The 23809-nt window shown below is 39.1% G+C and overlaps 1 protein-coding gene across 1 annotated transcript; it reads left to right on the forward strand.

Moving 5' to 3' along the window:
- Positions 1-1688: 1688 nt before the first annotated feature.
- On the forward strand, positions 1689-23456 carry LDHB (lactate dehydrogenase B). Its single transcript, XM_040488699.1, has 8 exons — positions 1689-1818; positions 4879-5013; positions 12619-12736; positions 13954-14127; positions 15785-15958; positions 19789-19906; positions 21361-21484; positions 23082-23456. The coding sequence occupies exons 2-8, from the start codon at positions 4885-4887 to the stop codon at positions 23247-23249; spliced, it is 1005 nt and encodes a 334-aa protein (XP_040344633.1). The 5' UTR covers positions 1689-1818; positions 4879-4884; the 3' UTR covers positions 23250-23456.
- Positions 23457-23809: the final 353 nt, after the last annotated feature.

Here is a 23809-nt window from a genome sequence, read left to right on the forward strand (position 1 = left end):
TCTGAAGCAGGCTCCAGGCTCTGAGCTGTCAGCACAGAGCCAGAACTGAGGCTGGAACCTATGAACCACGAGATCATGACCTGAGGCAAAGTCAGACACTTAACTCACTGAGTCACCCAGGAGTCCCTCACACTTCATACTTTAAAAATAAGTTATCTAGCTATATAATTCTCAAAAATCTTTAAGACTGGTACTACGTGCTGTCCTGGTATCCAGAGTTGCATACTGGTGAACTCACTTTGATCAATCAGATTAAATGACTGATTGTGAGGGTATGAAGATGAGGCTAGAGGAAAGAAATAGAGACCTCTTCTTATTTTTTCTGTCCCCCTTTCCCTCCACCCAAAGACACACACAGTAATAGAGATGGCAAGAAAGAGACAAAATAGGGAGATATTTAGAAGTCTACAGGACATGTAGATTGTTTCAGAAAGTAGGTGAGAAAGAAGTCTTTCTAGGATGATTTTCAAGTCTTGCTTCAAACTTGGATTCAAGGTGAATGGAATACTTTTGAGATTATCCACCAAACTCTTCTTCTCCTTCATTACCCAAGTTTGACCTGAAAAGTTGGAGATTTTTCAGTTCATCTAGACAGACCCCTTTGTTAGTGGCCTCTGTCTTTGACTTTTTTATTGTACTTTAACCAATCACATTGTAGTCTAATTGAAAGAATTTGCCTACTTGTCTCCTTTGAACTGGAGCATCTCAGGGGGGCGTGGTGTTACATTCATCTTTGTACCTTCAATGCCTGGCACAAAATGAAATGCAAGCAGTAATTGGATTCATGATCATTTACATAAAAACAAACACAAAAAACTTCCCTTCACGTACAGGGTGTTTGCTAAACCTGAAAGCATTTTAAAATACACACACACACACACACACACACACACACACACAACTGAAGACAAATCTTCAGGATGCCTTCAACTGCTTATTCATTCATTCACCAACACTGTATTGTACTAGGCACTGGGCTGGGTGTTAAAGACACAGAGATGAATAATAACACTTGCCTTGGCAGTTGCTCAGGGACTAACAGAGAAAAAGCATGGTACCCCATTATCTTTCCTTGAGGGCAAAGCTGCCCTTGAGAGGATGTACATTTCTAGAGGAACTTCAGAAGGCAGGCACCAGGCCTTACAGATCTTGTCAGCCAACTAGTAGGAAATGGAAGGATATTTCCTGAATTAAGACTGGGGGCTTGGGGATGAGGGGTGGGGGTGGGGGTGGGGGTGGGGGGGTAGTCATTGTTGTAGCAAATGAACTTCATCACCAAGAAAGCTGAAAATTGAAAATGCAGCCTTTCTTTCTCTCTCTTTTCTTTTTTTCAGTTTTATTTTTAAAAAACATTCAGAAGCACCAATATTATTCCACGTGCCACCAACATCTTGGCTAAGAACGGCAGTCCTCTAAAGTTTATTTCTATTTGCACTAAATGCATCCAAACGAGAGCATGAGAGTCCAGAACAGCCAAAGATGGGCAAGTTGCAGGAATAACGGGGCTTCTGTGTTGAAGAGTCCGTAAAACTGTGAGGCTGCAAAGAGCAGAGGCCGCCCTTGCCATCGGAAGGTGACCTCCTCACGTGGGGAGGGAGAGAGCGTGAGCACACTGGAGCCCTTGTCCTTGAAGGGGATTGAGCGAGCCGAGGGGAGGGGTAGGCGGCGATCGGGTTTCCAATCACAATAGAGGAAGCTAAGAGGCTGTGGGGCGTGTGGGCCCCGCCTCCTCCTCTCTCCTTGCAGATCCTGGGCCGGAGGAGACGCTTGCCTCTGACGGTGTCTTCTTCACGCGACCCTTACAGCCGTTTCTCTCTGGTAGGTTTCAGCCCAGGACCCCGAGTCCTCGCTCAGGGACACCGGGTGGGGCGTGCAGGGGAGTCCTTGCGTAGCGACACTAGGGAGAAGGACCAAGAAGGACTGCCGCTTTCTGGGGCCTTTCGCCCTGAGCATCCGGCCTGGGCCTTGCTCAACCCCAGGGCGCGGGGCGGCAGGCCGTGCCCTTCGCTGGGGAACGGGAAGGCAGAGCGAAGGGGCTGCCAGAGCCCCGGGCCTTGTCCTCACCGCCGCAGAGCTCGCCTCCAGCCTGCGCTGTATCAGGGCAGAGACTTGTTGCATTTGCAGCTTGCCCTTGACCGGTTTATGGCGTCCGCATCACCCCCAGTGCCTGCTGCTGGCCGGAGCCCGGACACGTGCTTGAGGAACTAGGGGCGGGAGAGGGAACCCGACAACAGTGAGGGCTGGCTGATCTCCAGCCTGGGTATTGGAATCCACCAAAACGGTAATGGACAAATGCCCCTGCTTTTGCGGGGACGGGGGTGAAGGATTGGCCCTGCGCTCCAGTTTTCACCCGGCCACAGATCCAGGCCTTCTTGGCGATGCAGGCCTATTCTCTTCTTCTGGCCTCCTTTCTTCATGCTTCGGGTGCTTTGTTTACTTGGCCAGCTTTGGGTGTTGAGAGTAAGGAAGGGCTGGAATTTTCCCTAGAGACCTCCTGGGAGATCTGTGTTTGCCGCCTTCCCTTGTGACCTGCTGCTCTCCGGGGGCCCGCGCGGGGAGGAAGAGGTGGCCTGTGGGCGGCGAGCGACGCAAGCCGCAATTAGGGCCCCGGGAGAGCTGGCGGGGGCGAGCGGGCGGGCTGGGACTTGTCTAGTGGAGGAATTATATGGCAAAACATGGCTTTTTAACCGGCCAAAATGGAGGGGTGGCCTCCAAAAAGGACCTTTTTACCTGAACCTAAAGCTGTGGTTCATTGGCTCATTTCTAATGATTTATATGCGCCGGGAGGAGGTGGGGGTGGGAAGGATGTCCACCAGCGGAGGCGCTGGACCCGAGGTTGGGATGGAAAGGACGAAGAGTCAGCGACTGTTCCCCTTTACCATTCTGTTTTTTATTATTATTTAAAAATTTTTAATGTTTATTTATTTTTGAGAGAGAGCATGAGCCGGGGAGGAGCAGAGAGAGAGGGAGACAGAATCTGAAGCAGGCTCCAGGCTCCAGAGCCCCACGTGGGGCTGAACCCACAAGCCCACGAGATCATGGCCTGAGCTGAAGTCCCAGGCTTAACCGACTGAGCCACCCAGGCACCCCAACCCTGTTTATCATTCTTTTTCCTTGCAGCCACCACTCAGATCTTGGCACAGACCTGCATATATAATAGAGAACATTTTCTTCTAATTTCTTATAACTCCTATTAAGGAAAAAATTTTCAAGCACTTTTCTCCAGCAAGATCTGAAAGAAAATATGTACTGGCTTCAGTCTCTAAACTGTAGTTTCTGAAGTTTCCAGAATTAATTTAGAAGGTTTGTCTGAACAACTAATCTGTATATAGCAAAGGTTTTTCCTTTCCACCCTTACTGGATTCTATATACAAGGATCTTAAACCAGCTAGATGTAATGGAGAAAACATGAGTATTTTGTGTCTGTGTTCAACAAGAAAAGATGTGGTGTTCATCAGATTCTGCTCAAAATGCAGGACGTGTGTGGATTTCTTTGTAAGACCATCCATTTGTGGAGACAATTGTACTAGGTTGGCTATTTTTTCTTTAGCACCGGTGAGAAAACTGCAGATGTACTCTGCAAAATAATCACTAAATGTAGTTCCTACAGATGGTGTACAATATTTTGGGCAGGAAAAATAGCTATAGAACAAAATAGTTGTCACATAGTTGTCTTCCAAATTCAAGTACTTTATACCAACTTAGAGCCTTACCAACTCAATTACTTAACATATACAGTTACTAAATGAGGTGTTGTTCCTTAGTCCACTGCAGATGTGAAACAAAAAAGGAGACTGGAAAGCAGGGCACGGTTTGAAGTAGTTAAATAGATACAGTGGACCTGACAATCTAGCATAAAAAGTAAAGAGAAAATTAAACTAATAATGGGTTACTATTATAAGTGATTGTTGCACTGAAGAAAGGGCTTTGTTGAGACCTGTACTCTGTCTCTTTAAGAAGTCAGGGCAGAATATTTTGTGTCCTAAGTTGCCACAGAATTGGCAAACAATTACTGAAGTTTATTTCAGTAACTTTTGCCATTTTAGTTATCCAGAAAATGCCCCTGATTATCTGACATCACAGATCAATTTGGTGTTACCAGATGGAGTTTTCCAACAGATTTTCCTTTCTTTTTCTTTCTTTTTTTTAATGACTGGAACAAAATTACAATTCAAAGGCTGATATTCTCCTAATGTGACTCCCTGGAAGGAAAATGTATTAAGCGTGTACCTGCCTTCCAGTTAGCTTCCAAGGTGCACTAAGCAGAATTTAGAGTAATACTTATGAAGATTTTACGTAAACATTCATCACCCTTTTCCTATCACCGTATGGATGTCCAGTACACTGTAACAGGTTTTAAGTGAGACTTAAAGTAGAAGAACCATTCCCTATCTTCAAAGAGTGATAATAACCATTAGCAGTAGGAATTATATTCATGACTGGCCATTAATTCTTTTAGACCAAGCTTACATATGGGTTAATATGGGACCCTAATTCAGTTTACATAGTTACATATAAATTCTTTATGAGGGGAATGGAAACAAGTAGGCTAATCTAAATGTAAATATTCATGTCTTTCAGCCAATAAATGAACAGCCACAAGACAAAATTGTTGCAACTTGTTAAATACTAGCACAGAATCACAGGCTGAAGAGAAGGACCCAAATTCTTATGGCTTCATGGAAATTTTTGTTTTAATGAAATTCTCTATTAAGCAGGCTACATGGTTCTTTAAATAGATTTTGTGTTGGAGAATGTCATTAGGGTAGTTTTCAACCATGCCATAGTTCAGAATTGCAACAGTAACATTTTATGGATTATTCTCATCTGGGTTTCACATGTGGGTGTATGTATAATGTTTTGATTCTTTTCTTACAGGGCACAATGGCAAGTCTTAAGGAAAAACTGATTGCACCAGTGGCAAAAGAAGAGGCAGCCGTCCCAAACAATAAGATCACTGTAGTGGGTGTTGGACAAGTTGGTATGGCATGTGCCATCAGCATTCTGGGAAAGGTACATTTCAAGAACACCATGCATGATAATTTCAGCTTGTGTATATAGTCTCTTTAGGCACTTCATGGTTTTATTGTATCTTTTAAAAGATTTTTTTTTTCCTGAACAATTTTAAATAAGTTATAGACCTTATGACACTTCACCTTTAAATACATGAACATGCATTTACTGAGAATGCTTTCCTTATGTGACCACCATAGAATTACTATACTCAGGGATGTTAACATTGATACAATACTGTTATCTACTGCATAGTATTTGGAGTTAAAATTCTCCCAACTGTTTTATAGCTTCTTACGGTTGTTTTCACCCCAATCCCAAATCATATATTTTATATACTTGACATGTCTCTTCACTCTTCTTTAGTTTGGAACTGTTACTCAGCTTTCTTTGTCTGTCTTATCACTGACAATTTTGTAGAGTGCAAGTCAGTTTTGTAGAATGCCCATCAGTTTATGTTGGTCTGATGTTTCCTTGTAATTAGGTTCAGGTTAAATTTTGGGGTTATCATTTGCTGACGTCATCTTCTTGGGGCATCACACACATCAGCACGTGACAATCAGCTAGTCTTATTACTGGTAGTGCCCAAGATGCCCTGGTTTGAAGTGATGAGTACAAGATTTCTCCATTGCAGAGGTCCCTTTACCCTACATAATTAGTAAATAATCTGCACAGGACTTGGTGAGGTTATAGAAATAACCTTCTAAATCCTTCAGAGTACATTTCCTAATAGGACATAAATTCTCGCATAATCAATACGGTTATCGGCATCAGGAGATTTAACACTGATGTCATACTGTTAGCACCTTCCACCCCTGAAGACTTTTCCCTATATACTTCCATAGACATCTGGCTTCCCGTATATATACTCCATGTAGGTCAGGCCATTGCTTTTTTTAGTCTCCAAGGACTTTTGAGGAAAGCGGCCTTTTCTTATTCACCTCACTGGATTGATTCCTTGAGCTTTCTGAAGGCTGCCTTAAATGTAGGAACCCTGCCCTCCCTAAAAAATGCTGCTTTGCCTTCAGTAGAGTGCACTGTCCCTTTGTGTTGTATCTGAAGGCTGCCCGAACAACCCTAGCCAAGTATGTTTCTGTTGCAAAGCTTAAATTCTCAAGGAACAATTGAATACATTATCAAAGAAAACAACTAAAATATGTAGTACACACCAATGAAGGTTTTCTGCTTTTACACTTTTCTAGGTAGTATTGACTTGGTGCCTGTTATTAGGATGGCTGCTTCCCAAATTGCAGGGAATTGAAGCAATCACAGTTTAGTGCTCACTGTTCATGCCAGTTAAAATGAAAAATATTCCAGCTTACATGTCTTTTAAAACATTTATCGAATATGTAACCATATTGAAAGTACTTTCATAAAACCCCTCATTTTATTTTATTTTATTTATTTTTTTTTTTTCAACGTTTATTTATTTTTGGGACAGAGAGAGACAGAGCATGAACGGGGGAGGGGCAGAGAGAGAGGGAGACACAGAATCAGAAACAGGCTCCAGGCTCTGAGCCATCAGCCCAGAGCCCGACGCGGGGCTCGAACTCACGGACCGCGAGATCGTGACCTGGCTGAAGTCGGACGCTTAACCGACTGCGCCACCCAGGCGCCCCAAAACCCCTCATTTTAAACAACAGCCTCAGAATGGGAGGTGTTCATATCCTGTTTTCAGATGAGGCGGCTGAGGTATAAAGAGATCAAGCAGCCTGCCCGCTGTCACAGAGCCGAAGGGTAGAGGTGTGTTTGTGTTTTGTTTCTTAATTTAAGTAAACTCTACCCTCAATGTGGGGCTGGAACCCTCGACACGGAGATCAGAGTCACATGGTACACCGCCTGAGAGAACGCAAGTTGCCCCAGTAGAGATGTATTTTGAACGCGGGCTCTGGACTCTTGACCATAGCGCCTCCAGTTTCTTTTTATTCTGTGCTAGTATGTAGGCAGTTAAGAACATAAAGGTGTTAGTAAAATACGAGCTAAAGATTTTTCTTTCCTCCTGCTGATCGCAAAATTTGGACCTTTTGGGAAACAGCATCTGAGCCGTCATTCCATGAAAAGTACCTCTGGTTTTCATTGCAAACTTAAAATCCCCTTCAGTCAATAGCTTGTGACTGTTTGCAGTTATGTAACACTTTGGCCCAGTTCTAGTGCTTGGGAGAACAGCCCCAGCTGCTAACACAGTAGGAGTCTTCTAATTTCAATGCTACGAAGGAGTGGCTGCCTTTATTCAGAGACCATTTTACTAATTAAAAATGTTTAAATCTTATTTTAGTGGGTGAGGATTAAAGTGCTTCAGAATTAGGATTCATAGTTGGTAAGGATTATAACTGCCACTAATTTAATAGATGAAAAGAACGGTGCCTACTCTGTCGGGGGTTCATATATGACTTCATTTACTCCTCAAAAGCTGGTGGGGCATTGCCATCTCTGTATTACAGTTGGAAAGAAACAAACTAGAAAGGTAAGCCACTTGGTTAAGATCACACAGAGATAGTAAGTTCCTGATCCGGTTTTGAGTCCATCACTGGACTGGTGTGCTTTACAGAGAATACGCATTGCTTTCTCCCCAGGAAGTGAGCCAAGCTGCGGCATCAGAGATAGAGAGGTGAGGAGGCCCACACCTTTGCTAGGCCTGAGAAGGCAACTGAGGCTCCCTAGTACAGTGTCCCATTACCACCAAAAACTCAAGTTATTTTTTGCTTCTTTTGCTCACTTTCCCCATCTTCATTGCCTTTATATTAAATGTAGTAAGCTTTGATAAAAATTGTAGCTCCTGTACTTGAAGTTTCCAGTAGCTTCACAGGACACAGGATACAGTTCTCAAAATCTGAAACTTCACAGAGCAAGTTGGTGGAGAGCACACACACCTCCAGGGGGTACCATTCACACAGTGTTAGCAACACTTTTCCCATCTCTGAGTTTATCATTTACCATCTGTCATCTTTTCCAAAATACCATGCTCATTTCTAAAAAACCCTTTTCCAGGAGTGCCTGGGTGGCTCAGTTGGTTAGATGTCCGACTTCTGCATAGGTTGTGATCTCATAGTTTGTGAGTTTGAGCCCCACATTGGGCTCTATCTGTGCTGGCGCTCAGAGCCTAGAGCCTGCTTTGGATCCTGTGTCTCCCTCTCTCTGTGTCTCCCTCTCTCTCTGCCCTTTCCCCACTCTCTCTCTCAAAAATAAATGAACATTAAAAAAGAGAGAGAGAGAGCGAAAAAACCTTTTCCTTCCATTTTCTGTCAGCTGGAATGTTCTACCCTAGACCATCAATGTTGACTTCTTCCTTTTTGATATGCCTTTGTAGGTAGGCAGTCCCTGACTATCCAATATCAAGTTAACTTCCTTCCCAGAAACTTTATTTTATTCATTTATTTTTAAATAATGATCCTAATTCATCAACTGCAGTAAATTCTTTTTAACATTTGTTTATTTTTGAGAGACAGAGTGTGCATGGGTGATGGACAGAGAAAAAGGGAGACACAGAATCTGAAGCAGGCTCTAGGCTCTGAGCTGTCAGCACAGAGCCTGGCGTGGGGCTCGAACCCACAAGCTGTGAGATCATGACGTGAGCTGAAGTTGGACACTTAACTGACTGAGCCACCCAGGTGCCCCCCTCTTCACAGAAACTTTATCATCACCCTTCCTTATGGTCTTTTTTAAATGTTTTTATTTGTTTTATTTATTTTGAGAGAGAGAGAGAGAGAGAAACATGAGAGCGCCTGCAAGCTTGAACAGGGGAGGAGCAGAGAGAATTCAGAGCAGGCTTCCCACATCGTGGAGTGAGGCTGGATCTCACTGTGAGATCTTGACCTGAGCTGAAAGAGCCACCCAAGCATCCCTGCCTTATGGTCTTTATAGAACTTCACCCTCTGTTAGAAATCATCTCAAATTATTTGCTTACTTCCTGTTCCCTGAGATATTCCATGAGAGAAGCGACTTTGCTGAATTTGTTCATTACTGTGTTCCTGATTAGTAGAATAATGTCTGGCACATTTAGTAATAAGTATGTATTACACAAAAATAAATGTTTCTGCTATTCCTAGTAATCACTTACATTTTGTCAAGTTTTGATCGTAGCTTTTCCTTTTCCATGGCTTCTATTGCCAAATAGAACTCCTGCCCTACTGCCAATCACAGGCTCTCCATGTTAGCTGCCAAGGGGAGGCTGTGAATATTAACTGTATCATGTTGTCAGGGTCTTGCAGAACTTTCATTCCATGCAAGGTTATCATAAACCCTTAGCCTCAGTGTTGAGCTGCCGTGGAGTATCTATCCTCACTTACAGTCAGCTAGCCGTGTGCTGGTGGTACAGCTATGGCCTGAGAAGTCTCCTAGGAGCAATGCAATTACAGGCCTATTGTGAAATAGTTTTAAGAGAACAGGACTTGACTTAAAAGTAGGACATCATTGGGGCGCCTGGGTGGCTCAGTCGGTTAAGCGGCCGACTTTGGCTCAGGTCATGATCTCGCACTCCGTGAGTTCGAGCCCTGCGTCTGGCTCTGTGCTGACAGCTCAGAGCCTGGAGCCTGTTTCAGATTCTGTGTCTCCCTCTCTCTGGACCTCCCCCATTCATGCTTTGTCTCTGTCTCAAAAATAAATAAACGTTAAAAAAAGGAAAAAAAGGACATCATTAAAATTCGGTACTTGTATTAGACTGATGAATAACTTAGACTGAAAGCGCAGAAAAAGGCCCAAGCAGTATTTACTAATATAATATAAGTGGCATTCCACGAATTACTGAATAAATGGTGCTTGTCCATTTAGTTCATTATTTGGAAAAAGTTATACCTTTTCCTCCCACAAAATTTCATGCAGATTAAGCACTTGAATGTAAAAATGCAACCATCAAATACCAAGGCATTGATGGCAAGTAATTTATTGGCTAAGAAGGTCAAGAGGCAAATATGGCCACCCCTCTGGTCCACACAGGACTTTAGATTAAAAGGTATTTTTGTTGTATGTTAAACAAAGGGTCAGATTCATCAGTGATGTTCTTGCCTTCTACCTGACCTGTTCCCTTAATAAGATTACTGCTTTCGCAATTAAGCCTTGCTATTTCAAACTATTTTAAATATGTTAACAGCTTAAGTGAATTCATAGGCTTTATATTACAGGTTATTCCCTGCTTTTTGAAAGCTCCTGTTCCGCCATTTTGCTTTTACTGAAAGACCTCCATCAGTAGCTGTTTTCGCTAACCAAACGAAATCCCAAGAGGGAAACCCTTTTACCTCAAAAAGGTAAAAAAGCAAAAAGCAGTCAGAGTTTATTTTGTTACAGAGGCAGCACACACCCCAAGCAGTGAGTGGCCCCACCAAGCTCCTTCTCTGGGAACCACACCCACTCAGCATCTCAGCCTCAAGCTGCTCAGCTTTGAACTGAGCATCTATCCTGTACCTCAATTGAATTCTGTGCATCTGAGCAAAATGTGTCCTGAGGTATCATAAAAGCCTAAGAGAGGCTATTTTGGGATTTGAGAATTCTCAAAATTTTCCCATATAAGTTAATGGTAATTGCTTCTGTTTTATGCCGTTTCTGCTTACAAAAGTGTTGATAGAACATTCTACTTTATGATAGCGGGGGAAACCTGTGTATGAACACAGAAGGAGATTTATTTCAGTCCAACAAGTGTCGGTACTTAGTCACATATCTTCTGTTTTGCCTGCCCCCACACTCGGAGGATATTCAGTCGTGCAGATGCAGCTAAATTCAGTGCTACGATTATTTTTTTCAAGTGTTGCATCTCTTCCTTCCTTGCCAGCTGAGGATGAGCTTCTCAGCCAGTTCTCTACACCCACTGGTTGAAACAAAAGACAGGATCTGAGATCCTGTGACATCCTTTTCCACTTAAGCCCGAAATTGTTTTGCCATGCTGACTTTAGCAGCACACATGTGGTGTTACTAAAATAAAAGTGATATTCCGAGTGCTTAGTACTTTGACAGAATATTATGGCTATTATTAATTTATAATGTATTGATTTAAGGTTTAAAAAACACAAATGAGGGTTTGTGGATCTTGTCAGAGGCTGCAGAGGAACAAAACCATTTAAAAAGTATCAAAACCTATTTTTAAATAAAACTTGCTACCAATCAATGCCAGTATTTGATAGATGTGGAAATGAGAATATAGTTACTCAGTAATCCCCAATTCACAAAATGGTTACTTCATAAACTTGCAAGTCAATCTGTTGCTTGGAATTAACACATTGGGAGGTTCAAGTCTCACAAACCCTCACAAGCAAGCCTATTATAACTCACTTCTTGAGGCTAGCAAGCCACTGGGATTCTAGAGACTGCACGGTGCTCATTTGTTGGCTTCTACAGGGAGCAGGACCTGCTTTGACTGGTAAACTAAAGGAGGTCAAGTTTTCTTACTGGTTTCTCCCTCTGCTGGCCAGCCCTCCAGACTCCCTGAGTTCCACCCTGGACTACTCTACCTTTCCCTTCAAAGTGCTTTCTGAACCCAATTACCTACCCTTTTCACTATCAACACCCCTCTCCTGTATATCTGATGACACTATCCTTAGAAGCAGTATCTGCATTTTTAAGTGGGCTTCAGTCTTGATATATCATATTAAGCTAATTCTTTTGCTAACAGCCCTGAAGACAGTAAAGGCAAGGACTCTAGTTAATTTTGGTGGGAGGGATAACTACTTTTTACAAAGGTTTCACAAATTTGAAAGCCGAAAGGTTGTTTGGATACATCTAGACTAACAACCTCCCCCCTCCTTACATTTCCAAGAAGAGATCAAGTTCTTACTAAAGTAAATATCATACGTGATTGATAAAAGGATAACCCAAGGCTTTGTTTTCTCCCATTCTTCATGTAAAGATATAGAGAACATGTAAACATAAAACATGTTACATATAAAACGTTTTATGGAATATAAAATTATGACACTGGATCAAGATTAGATAGTATATTTGTTGACTTAGACTTTTATTTTGAATGAGTAGCAGAGGATGACAATTGGAATAGAAAACAAGAGAGCTTAGAGAGTGGGGAAGTTTGGGTTGATCACAGGAGACTCTGCTCCTCCTGGACCCTCCCATCCATAGGATGCCCCTTCCTTTCCCCATCATGACAGGTCAGTTCAAGACAACCTGGGGAGTTCAGGCTCCAACCAGGGCTTCAAATTCTACTCTATGCTCAAATTATTGATGGTTTGAACCAAATTTTTCCTCTGAAAAACCCTCCAAACTGGAGGTGACTTTAGGGATGGACACTGCCCAGGGTTGTTTCTGGGTCTGGGTGAATCTTCACCACCCCTCATTAATGGGAAGTCTTGTATATTCTAAGACTACTGTTTAACTGTTGGTTTCATGAGGAATCTTTGTCTACATATTCTTAAAGTGATTTGTATCATGGTAATTGAATCCTAGTTGAGTACTAGAAGGTAAAATTTAGAAAAATCAATGTTTTAAGTCTTAATAATCATAATTCAAGACTTTTTCATGCAGTTTAAAGAGCACACCTAACTCCATGGTAGAATTCTCAGGGTTTTTAGACACTTGGTACTTAGCCATTTAAAAGGTCCCTGTTGCGCCTCTGCTGAGGTGCCCTCAAATGGCTTAGGGTTATAACACCTGTTCTTGTGTTTCTAGTCTCTGGCTGATGAACTTGCCCTTGTGGATGTTTTGGAAGATAAACTCAAAGGAGAAATGATGGATCTGCAACATGGGAGCTTATTTCTTCAGACACCTAAAATTGTGGCAGATAAAGGTAGTTGCATTTCATGCCCAAAGTGATCTAATAATAGATGCCCTTACTCTAATATAAAATTACTCTTCTATCCTGCTGAATCTAGCGTTGGTGGTTTTTCTTTCCTTCTCAGTTCAATTCATCCTCAAGGACAAACGCAAGTATTACCTCTATGAATTCTTCCCACATGATTTCCACACATCTGATGCATAACATTTTAGGAAATTGTATCATAATGCTTGTTTATGTGTATCTGAGAACAAGAATGTTTTAGACCCCCAAAAATATGTGCACAGAGTAATTGGAGTGCTTTGAAGAAGCAAAATAAAATTAATATTCTGTCCCTGTTCTGGGTTAACACATGTATGCAGTGATATTGCCACCATAGCAGTATCTAAAGAAGAAATGTGGGCCTCAAAATAATTTCTATTACTAATAGCTGCTCTTCATTGAATTACTAGTGTCTGGGTACTGTGAATTTTTTGAATATCACATTTTACCTCATTTTCCCAACCAGCCTATGAGAGATAGATCTTATTACCTTCTTGTAAGAGGAAACTGATAAAAATATTAATAATCATCAAAAGTCACATAGCAATACAGTTTATGATGTGACTCAACCATAGCTATTGAATCTAATGATCACAATCAGGTCAAAATGTCTACATTTTGGGAAGTGTGGCACACTTCCTTGAGGAAGAAAATATTCTCCAGAGAAACACAGCTGCTACAAGTGAATAGGCTTCCTCAAAATATTGAGTATTAGAAATTAGTTTCCAGCCAACGACAAATTAGTTTCTCTGCCTTCCTTCCCCTTCATAGATTGGATTAACATTACAAACCTAGAAGTGTCCTTAAGTCCCTTTTTTTGTTGGAGGGCTGCCTGTTGAACTTTGGACTCACCGTTCCTGTTTTATCAAATTACTTGCAATCTAATATTCTCTAAAGTCAACAGCATTTTGAATTTGTTAGCCAGAAACATAATTTAAGGCCGCCTTTATTTCCCCGGTCCGTTCTCCGAGCCAGTTGGATTGCTTCTACGTAGCTCAAAGAGGAAGAAGTCATTTCTCTTGAGCATCGGACTTCAAATCCTTATAATATTGAATTCTTGCATACGTAATTCTTACATAAGTTCTAGAAGCTTCTGTATGTTCAGGTTCTAGAGTATCTCATATATGATGTATTTTGATGCAGAGTTGTATTTAAAGTACCTTCTCTTCTTCCTCCTCTTCTTCAAGATTACTCTGTGACTGCCAATTCTAAGATTGTGGTGGTAACCGCAGGAGTCCGCCAGCAGGAGGGGGAGAGCCGGCTCAACCTGGTGCAGAGGAATGTTAACGTCTTCAAATTCATTATTCCTCAGATAGTCAAGTACAGTCCTGATTGTATCATAATTGTGGTCTCCAATCCAGGTATTTTATTACAGTGATGTCTTCAGGTTCATTCCTGTTAAGTTAAATGTTTTGGCGTTTTGTTTTATTTTGGTTTTTTGGCTTAAAAAAATATGTTCTAGTATTTGACTAGCAGAATCAATTCTTGAAGTAATACTTGTGTCTTCTGTTATTGACCACAAAAGACTAGTGTTTTCAAAACAAATGGCAGAGTCCGAGGCCAAATGTTTAAAACTGTGAGAAGAGTTCTGTATAAAACAGTTGCATCTGTTTCTTTCATCAGAGTTTGTTGCGGAGTCTAGAAGCTTTTTAAATTTTCTAGGAAGATTATCCTGGGATTTGTAATGAAACATTGAAAGGTGGCTTCTATTTGTAAGAAACATTTTAGCGTATTTGACCTTCTGCTGGCCAAAAAGTGTGTTCTAGTGGCATTGAATTTGAAAGTAGCTTAAAAGCCATTAGTCAGTCTAATTTTAAAGGTAGAAATAGACTATCTTGATGGACAAATACATGCTAATGCCAAATGTTACTTGCTTTTTTCGTTAAATCAACATTTGCAAAATAAACATTAAAACTTCTGGTTAGAGAGAACTAAAACTTCTGGTTAGAAAGAATTGCATTATTTCATCTCAATAGTCAGAAGCCACTCTCTGTTTCACACTTGTGTCTATAATTTGCCACCAAACATACTGTTTATTGGTGAGCATAGTAGATACATTGATAAAATGATAAAACCAATGGTTTCTGACACTTCACGTTGAGAAAGATTGTGAATAAGAACCAGGGGAATCCTTATGGCTTGGGGAATATTGAGACTTGGGAATCAGCAAGGATAGAGATTCTATTAGTATTATTGTCAGCAATCCTGGATGGGGGTTACTAAATAGCTCACTCTTATATATGAAACTTGTTGCAAGTACATAGTGGCAGATAGGCTTGGAACAGGAGTAGCAGATAGCTGGCACTCAGGAAGTTGCTGTATCCTGTGCCTAACGCAGACATTATTAAATGGTTATACAACTTTCCAGGTATAGCTTCAAAGTCTTAACTCTCCAGAGAGTTACTCCCACCCAATCAAAGTTGCCAAGGAAGAGTTTATAATATCCCATCCAAAATGACCTTAAAATATCATAACCAAGGTCTATATATGTGTGGAGCTGGAGATTGCAAGATTAACCTCTTGCCTTCCTTGTGTGCACATTTTATTCTTTTGACAGCTTAGCCTGTAAGTGCTGTGATCCTGTCTAGACCAGAAAGTTTTACTCTACGAAGTCTCAGGGCTGTGCCACATCAGGATAGAAGTTCTATCCTAGACGTCCTTTCATTAAATACTACCAAATGTAAATCCCTTGTATTATCACAATTGCTTACTGATTAGTATTTTGTGCCCAGGAAAATGTGTAGTAGTGTGTCTTAGTAATTTAGTAACCCATGGTTTTTGGGTTACGATGACATTTATTACTGTCATGGAACATTACAATCGGAAGAAATTTATGGGACGATCTGGTTCTCTCTTACCTCCATTATCCCCCAACTCTGTAAAGTCAGTGTTCACATCTTTCTGGCCGCATCTCAGTTGAAGGCTGGAAAAGTTGGGGAGGAGGAAGCTCCTCCCCATAATTGATGTAGCAGTTGAAATCAGTTTTGATTTAGTCACATATTTTTTTAAACCTTTTAGTGGATATTCTTACATATGTTACCTGGAAGCTAAGTGGACTGCCCAAACACCGTGTGATTGGAAGCGGGTGTAATCTGGATTCTGCTAGATTTCGTTATCTTATGGCTGAAAAACTTGGCATTCATCCCAGCAGCTGCCATGGATGGATTTTGGGAGAACATGGCGACTCAAGTGGTAAAGAAAAAATCCATAATAATCTTATGTGTACTTATGGTATTATTCTTGCCATTTTGAATTTTTTGTTTTTCAGTTTAGTTTTTCTATTATTTTCACATACTTCATGTTACAAATAAGTAATTTGTGGGAGAATATTTTGATAGTGACTAGGTAAATATGTATACATTCCTCATCAGTTTTTTGCCTGCTAAGTTTAATATTCGTTGATAATTCTTTATTAAATAAATTGTTACTATAATTGTCAGACACAATATTCAATCATTCCTTCTCTATTTATTATGTTCTACTGTAAAAGAGAGCTTTATCTTTCCCAGTTATGTATTCATTTACTTATATAGATGTGAACTCATATTTTTTTATTTTATTCCACAAATGTTCTCTTGGTGTCATCGTAATGCAGAAATTGTCCCAGATTAGGCAAGTAACAGGCTCTTCACACTGGCTCCTGTGTCTTTTTGACATATCCCAGCATTTTTTGAGCACTTCTTTGTGTCTGGGACAGTAAAGTGCACCATATTGGTGTTATACTTATTGGTGCTATACCTCCCTGTTCCCTGCATGTGCCGTGTTTCCTTCGAAGAGGAATGGTGTTTAGAAACCAAGATCTCCTAGGTTTGCTCATGATCCTGGTATGTCTCTGCTTCTAGGTCCTTTCAGTGGACAGAGGTGTTATATCCATTATTTTTATTGAAGGGGGAATAAATGGGTAACAAAAGCTTTTACATAACCAGTGTACTATTCTATAGTGTAAAATAAATCTTGCTTTAAATTAAACCTGATTTGGGGGCACCTGGTTGACTTTGTCGGTAGAGCATCCAACTCTTGATCTTGACCCTGAGGTCGTGAGTTCAAGCTCCACAGTAGGCATGGAGCCTACTTGAAAAAAAGGAAATGAGGAAAAAAAATGAAATCTGATTTTTAATAAGTCATTAATAACTGTCATTTAAGTAGGAAAAGATCATTTGGTAAATATCTCAAATATGTTTTTAGGAATTTAAAAAGAATTGTTGGACATAAATTAATCATTATAAAAAGACCGACATTAAAGTTATATTGCACTCCAATTCTTTTATAATGCTTTTTTTGAAACAGTTAAAAAAAATTTCTTTAAGTTAATATTTCTCCTTTCATTTAAGTTAATAATTCTGTTCCATGGGATACAGAAATATTAAATAAATAGGGCTGGTTCAGTCGGAAGAGCATCCAACTCTTGATCTCAGGGTCATGAGACCTGAGTTCAAGCCCTGCATTGAGCTCCACTCTGGGTGTGCTGCCTACCATATATATATATATATATATATATATATATATGTGTGTGTGTGTGTGTGTGTGTGTGTGTATACACACACGTATCGATGTATATATGTATATGGCATATACACATATACACATATGTATGTATACACATATACACATGTATATATACATATACACATATACACATATGTATATATGCATATACACATATACACATATATATGTATGTATATGTGTATATACACACATATATCTAAAATTTAAAAATAGGGGTGCCTGGGTGGCTCAGTTGGTTGAGTGTCCGACTCTTGGTTCAGCTCAGGTCATGATCTCATGGTCCGTGAGTTTGAGCCCCACATTAGACTCTGTACTGACAGTGCAGAGCCTGCTCTCTCTCTCTCTCTCTCTCTCTCTCTCTCTGCCTCTCTGCCCCTCCTCCCGTGCTCACTTTCTCTGTCTCTCTCAAAATAAATAAACTTAAAAAAAATTTTTAATAAAAATTTAAAAAATAGTAAAATAAAATTTAAAAATAAACTTAAAACATTTTTAAATGAATTGATATTTCTATTCCAAACAATTTGATGTAAAAACACTTATGAACAATTCTGATTTTATCTTATAACTTTTAAGCCTATTAAACTAAAATACATTGTGTAGGCTAATGGTGTAAAACTGTAATTGTCCACAATACTTTAATACTGATGATCGTCTTTATTTTACTACATTCATATCTGTCCCATATGCAAAGAACTATTTTCTCCCTAAAAGGTTAAGGTATAAATTTTCTTTTGAATTTAGTGCGAGTATAATGTGATTTTAGTTAAGCATTTGCTTTGGTGTAAGAATTTGGACTTGTGACTGTTGTGTTTGTGCTTTTTTATATAATCATGCTAATTATTATTCAGGCACCTTGTACCACTTCATTTGAGAGTTCCTAATATCCAAGGATTTGCTTGAATTTACAGCCTATATAAAAAACTCTCTAGTGTACAGTGAAAATTCAATCAATGCTAGTTATTATACTGTGTGGTTATTAGAAGCACACATCTAGAAGTGATAGTATGTGTCCTACAGTTTAAGGCTTGCATCATAATGAAGAAGATAAGGCAAAGCAGGAGTAGTGGCTTATTAAAGATCCTTCAGCAGTTAGTGGCATATCCAAAAGTAGAATCATGTCTTCTGACTCCTATCCAGTCTTCTATTCACTCATCACTGTCATTTTTTCTGAAACGCTTTTTTTTTCTATTTCCACATTGGACCTGTATTGTGTACAACCCTGACATTGATTATGTAGATTTCATAGTTTCATCAAAAGCCATGAGAGTACCTTAGTTTTCCCAAGAATTAGCCTGAGTTCACAGAAGTGGTGGACTTACTTAAAAGGGAGTCTTGTTTGGGCATGGGTAGCTTTGCCCTTCATAGCTAGTTTTAGCCATACTAGACTTCACCCATGCTTTTGCTCATATTTCCTGAGTTTACAGTGCTCTCCTCCAAAGGTCCCTGAGGAACCATACTTATTTCTCAAGCTCCTCTTCAAATGCTTATTTTTTGTAGCCCCCTTTTTTTAATGTTTATTTTTGAGCAGGGGAGGGGCAGAGAGAGAGGGGGACAGACGATCCGAAGTGGGCTCTACACTGACAGCAGAGAGCCAGATGTGGGGCTCGAACTCACGAACCATGAGATGAGCCAAAGTTGTATGCTTAACCAACAGCCACCCAGGCATCCCTTTGCAGCCCTTTCTGACACCCTTTACCCTTAAATTAAAGCAGACTCTTATGTTTTATTATCCTTTCTCCATACTTCCATGTTAGCTCATCCCATTGCTTTACTTTCCTTTACCTGCTTCTCCCAGTAAATTCTGAGCTTGTCGACAGCACAGAACACGTCCTCATTCATTTTTGTACATCTACCTCTTTAATATAATATATACTTTTGGCTGGGTAAAGGTAAGGCTGGCACAGGTAAGGGTGTTCTTACGCATCAAGCCCTCCAAAAGATGTAGTCAGTCACTGATAGACCTTTGCTGTGCCTCTGGAGGCATTCCTGGAACTATTTGATCCAGTTAGGACCAGAAAAATTCACTGTGGTTACATGGAGTTTCGTTCAAGGGATGGACTAAAGTTGTGACATGAAAAGAGATAATTAGAGTATATTTGGACCTTATCATAGGACTTTTTTTAAACTGTGCTCCACAAGAAAGAGGTTTATTATGTAAGAAAAATAAGTAGGAAGTTAACAATTTCTCAAATCTAAAGTTTAGGGTAGTCCTGAACTGAAACCCATTGTGATTTCACAAACTTAGAGGGAGGCAAGGAGTTTCATATTCTCTGTAAGTAATGACACAATAATTCTGTGTTGCACCAAAATGGTTGAAAGTTAAAATGTCAAATGTGTGGCTGTTTGAAAGCACATGTCTGCCTTTGGGGGAAAGTTTACTGGGCCAGTTGTCTTGGGAGCAGTTTCAGGGGGAATTCACTAACTTGCCTCTCAGGTGAAATCTGAGCTAAGAGAAGAAAATAGGTTTTAAAATAGTGTCAGAAATCTATGAAATGTTTATCCTTTTTCTCCAGTGGCTGTTTGGAGTGGAGTGAATGTGGCAGGCGTTTCTCTGCAGGAACTGAACCCGGAAATGGGAACTGACAATGACAGTGAAAATTGGAAGGAAGTGCATAAGATGGTGGTTGAAAGGTAAGTAGAAAGGGGTTGATTTAAAATGGTTAGTTTCATCTTTATTCAGATAAAATTAAGCTGCATATAAGTCCCCCTAGGGAAAGTAAATATTTTTCTGGAGAAATTCTGTTATATAGGGAACAGGAGCAAAATGTGGAATTAACAAGTGAGAAGGGAGAAAGGCTTCCCAATTGTCTCTTATCGATAAATAACGTTGACTTAACCTAGAACCTGGACACTGTCTTGTCATTGCCTAAAATGAATGCTTTCTGATTGATTGCTAAAAGTATGAAAGCTGTGCTGTATTTACCATTCCACACTTAACTAAAGAGGTCTCCCTCTTTTATCTCTCTCTCTCTCTCTTTTTTTTTTTTTTTTAAACTAACCATCTTCCCTTCTGTGACCTTCATGCTTATAAAATAAGGTTTCATTCTGGAATAGAGTAAAGGATTATGGGCTTGGATTCAAATCACGACACTGGCACTAACTACAGTCTTGCAGAAGCCATTTAACTTTGAAGTTAAATCTCAGTTTTGTCCCCTGTAAAGTCATATGGTAATAGAATTATTATAAAAATTGAGTCACAAACACATACATAACACTGGTGAGCATTTAATAAATGTTGGCTGTTATTATTTGCAGAGAATTGCTACAAGACTTTCTCAAACATGGAATTGTTTTGCTTAGTTTAAATGTAATGATTTTTTTTTTTTTGGAGGAAAAGATTATTTAAAACTGTGAAAAGATTATTTAAAACTTAGCATTTCAGTTAACGTAATCCCTTTATTTTACAAATGAGAAAACTGGGACTCACCCTGGTAATATAACTTGCATAAGGTCTCCTAGCCAGTGATTGCATTAAATGCCAGTTTCCTAAATTCTAATCTTGGTTACTCCTGCTACACCATGACCAGAGCCGTTGTGGGTTTCAAGGTGTAAATTTTAAGCTCAGAAAATTGCCAAGCAAGGTATTGTCTTCACTGTGCTGTTACCTTAGTTAGTCATAGTATTCTAGGTGACAGTAAGTGGGACCTCAAAATCAAGGTATATTTTGTCCTTGGAATATGAAGGTCCTTTTATATTCATTGTTTCCTGATTTTCTTAATAACTTTGGGAATATTTATGTTTATGAATATGAAAACTTGTTGGAAAAAATATTTTTACCACTGTGACTTTGTAAATATTCATGCATATAATAAGCTGTTTAAATTTATCGAAACATTCATATAAGAGCCTTCTAGGTAGTGTTTATAACTTTAAACATTTTTACATGTATGTTAAGTCATTTAACAAACTTGTAAAATAGATACCATTGTTATCTTCATTTTATAGAAGAAGACACTGAGATAAGAAAGGTTTACTGAAGATTGCACAGTTAATAAGAGACAGAGCAGAAGCCAAATCCAGAGTCCAGTTTCAGTAATTATTAAGTCTGATTTCAATGATCTCTTTATGATTCTGTCTTTCCTTAGTGCCTATGAAGTCATCAAGCTAAAAGGATACACCAACTGGGCTATTGGATTAAGTGTGGCTGATCTCATTGAATCCATGTTGAAAAATCTATCCAGGATTCATCCAGTGTCAACAATGGTGAAGGTAAAAGAAACTGTAACAAATATAGTATAATTTTTAGTATTATATTCTATGAATAGATTTATTTAAAGAAGGACAAGATAGTCTCTGACTTTTTCTGAATCTCAAAAGTTTTATGGAAATTTCTCTTTTTTTCCCCTTGTTATTAAATATTAACTGTGAATCTTTTTTGACACATTCTCAAAATGTATAATAGCTCAAGTTGACATATTAATCTATAGATTGCCTTTGCAGTATCTGATACCTTAGCAAATTTAGTTCAGTTTAAAAGCTATGATATACCTCAGTAGAAAATGATTATTTTTCAATAAAATTAAGATTGTATTAAAACATTGTGTGACTTAACTGAATCATTTTCCACAAGTTGGTGGCAGGGGTGAAAACATAAGAGGAAAATGCAATAGATTAAAAGAAATATGCAAAAGAGAAAGATATAGAAGTATTTAGTGGTAAAATGTGGTATTAGGTGTTTGTGGTTTTTTTAAATACTATAGCAAAACTTAAAATAAGTATGGCAAAAATTTGATAACTCCATTCAGACTTGGAGTGCATGTTTGGAATTTGTTTATCTCTATTTTGATGTATGTTCAAAAATGTGTTTTTATTTATTTTTTAAATGTTTATTTATTTATTTTGAGAGAGAGAGAGAGAGTGTGAGTGGAGGAGGGGCAGAAAGAGGAGGGAGAACCCCAAGCAGGCTCCATGCCACCAGCACAGAGCCCAACACAAGTTTCAAACTCACAAACTGTGAGATCATGACCTCGAGCCAAAATCAAGAATCAGATGCTTAACTGAGCCACCCAAGTACCCTGTATATACAAAAATTTTGGAATTAAAAGTTTAAAAAATAGGAGCACCTGGCTGGCTCAGTTGGGAGAGCATGTGACTCTTGATCTTGGGATTGTGAGTTGGAACCCCACGTTGGGTGTAGAGATTAAATAAATAAACTTTTTAAAAAAAGTTTAAAAATATATATAAAAGTAACTTGTTTGATGTAATTAAATAATCCAGTTAGTTATATGGTTAAATTAACCCTGTGAATAAATTGATTGCTTTATAGAAACTGATAAAGTATTTTGGAAATTGTACTATTTTTTCAGCAACTCTTGGATGTTGCAGAAATCTTGCCTCTGAGTGGCTTCCAATAACTTATTGGAATTAAGTGGCTTCCAATTACTTCCAATTACTTATTCTTGGTCAGCTATCACCTGAAATTCCTGAACTAAATAATTTTTAAAAATTTAGGATTTCATGAAAAGCAGCCCATTAAGAAACATATTACAGTGCAATTTAATGTGAAGACATATATGAAATTTTATTAAAGTATATCTAAGCAGAGAGGGATGTGTCAATAAATGTAATAAAGTACTTACTACTTTCTTAGAAATTTCTAGTTTTATCCTTTATTTTGTATATTCTTTGTATAAAATCAAATTCAAAATGTAAGTATTTAGAAAATATAGGCCTGTAAGTGTTGAAAATTAAAGGATGAATTTGTGTTTATCTTAATTCCTACATTTCTTTCTGTTTGAACATAGGATCTGTGATCATTCTTATCTGTGGTTTCATTTCTTAGTCTGTATTTCTCTTGTTCTGGCAGGGAATGTATGGGATTGAGAATGAAGTCTTTCTGAGCCTTCCATGCATCCTGAACGCTAGGGGATTAACCAGTGTTATCAACCAGAAGCTGAAGGATGATGAGGTGGCTCAGCTCAAGAAAAGTGCCGATACTTTGTGGGACATCCAGAAAGACCTAAAAGACCTGTGACTTCTGGCTTCTAAGCTATAGAAATTTAAAACTACAATGTGATTGACCGTGAGCCTTTAGTTTTTCATCCATATACGTGGATCACAGTTTGCTTTTATCCTGCTAAATATGTGAATCTGGGCTCACAGAATCAAAGCCCATGCTTGCTTGGTTTAGTGCTTGCAATATGAGCCCTTGAACAAATAAAATTATCTTAGTGTGCTTCTGTTTCTGGGATTATTTCTTTAGTGATTTCTGAAAGATTTCAGTCAATATTTCAAATAATTCTTCCCCCCTCATAAAATTTCCTAAATTTGATCATCTCACTCCATTTTCTACATTTGTTCCTCCAAACAGCATGCTCTTTGTTACAATATATGACATGATTTTGTTACTGTCATCTTAAGAATATGATTACCCTTTTATTTTTAAAGACATAATTTTTTTAGAGCAATTTTAAGTTTACAACAAAATTGAGAGGAAGGTATAGTGATTTCCTGGATAGATGATTCTGGACTGCTGTGCATTGTATGATGGTTAACAGCATCCCTAGCATTTGCTTATGAGATGCTGGTAACCCA

Source organism: Herpailurus yagouaroundi, unplaced genomic scaffold (assembly GCF_014898765.1).
Source record: "Herpailurus yagouaroundi ecotype Mexico unplaced genomic scaffold, PumYag 166, whole genome shotgun sequence".
In the NCBI taxonomy this organism is placed as follows: Eukaryota; Metazoa; Chordata; class Mammalia; order Carnivora; family Felidae; genus Herpailurus; species Herpailurus yagouaroundi.

Bases quoted from the DNA above. Each gene is read 5' to 3' on its own strand.
- LDHB (XM_040488699.1), top strand. From the start codon at position 4,885: ATGGCAAGTCTTAAGGAAAAACTGATTGCACCAGTGGCAAAAGAAGAG. The intron at 12,737-13,953 runs GTAGTTGCATTT...CTCTTCTTCAAG, and splicing joins TAAAATTGTGGCAGATAAAG to ATTACTCTGTGACTGCCAAT. The intron at 15,959-19,788 runs GTAAAGAAAAAA...CTTTTTCTCCAG, and splicing joins AGAACATGGCGACTCAAGTG to TGGCTGTTTGGAGTGGAGTG.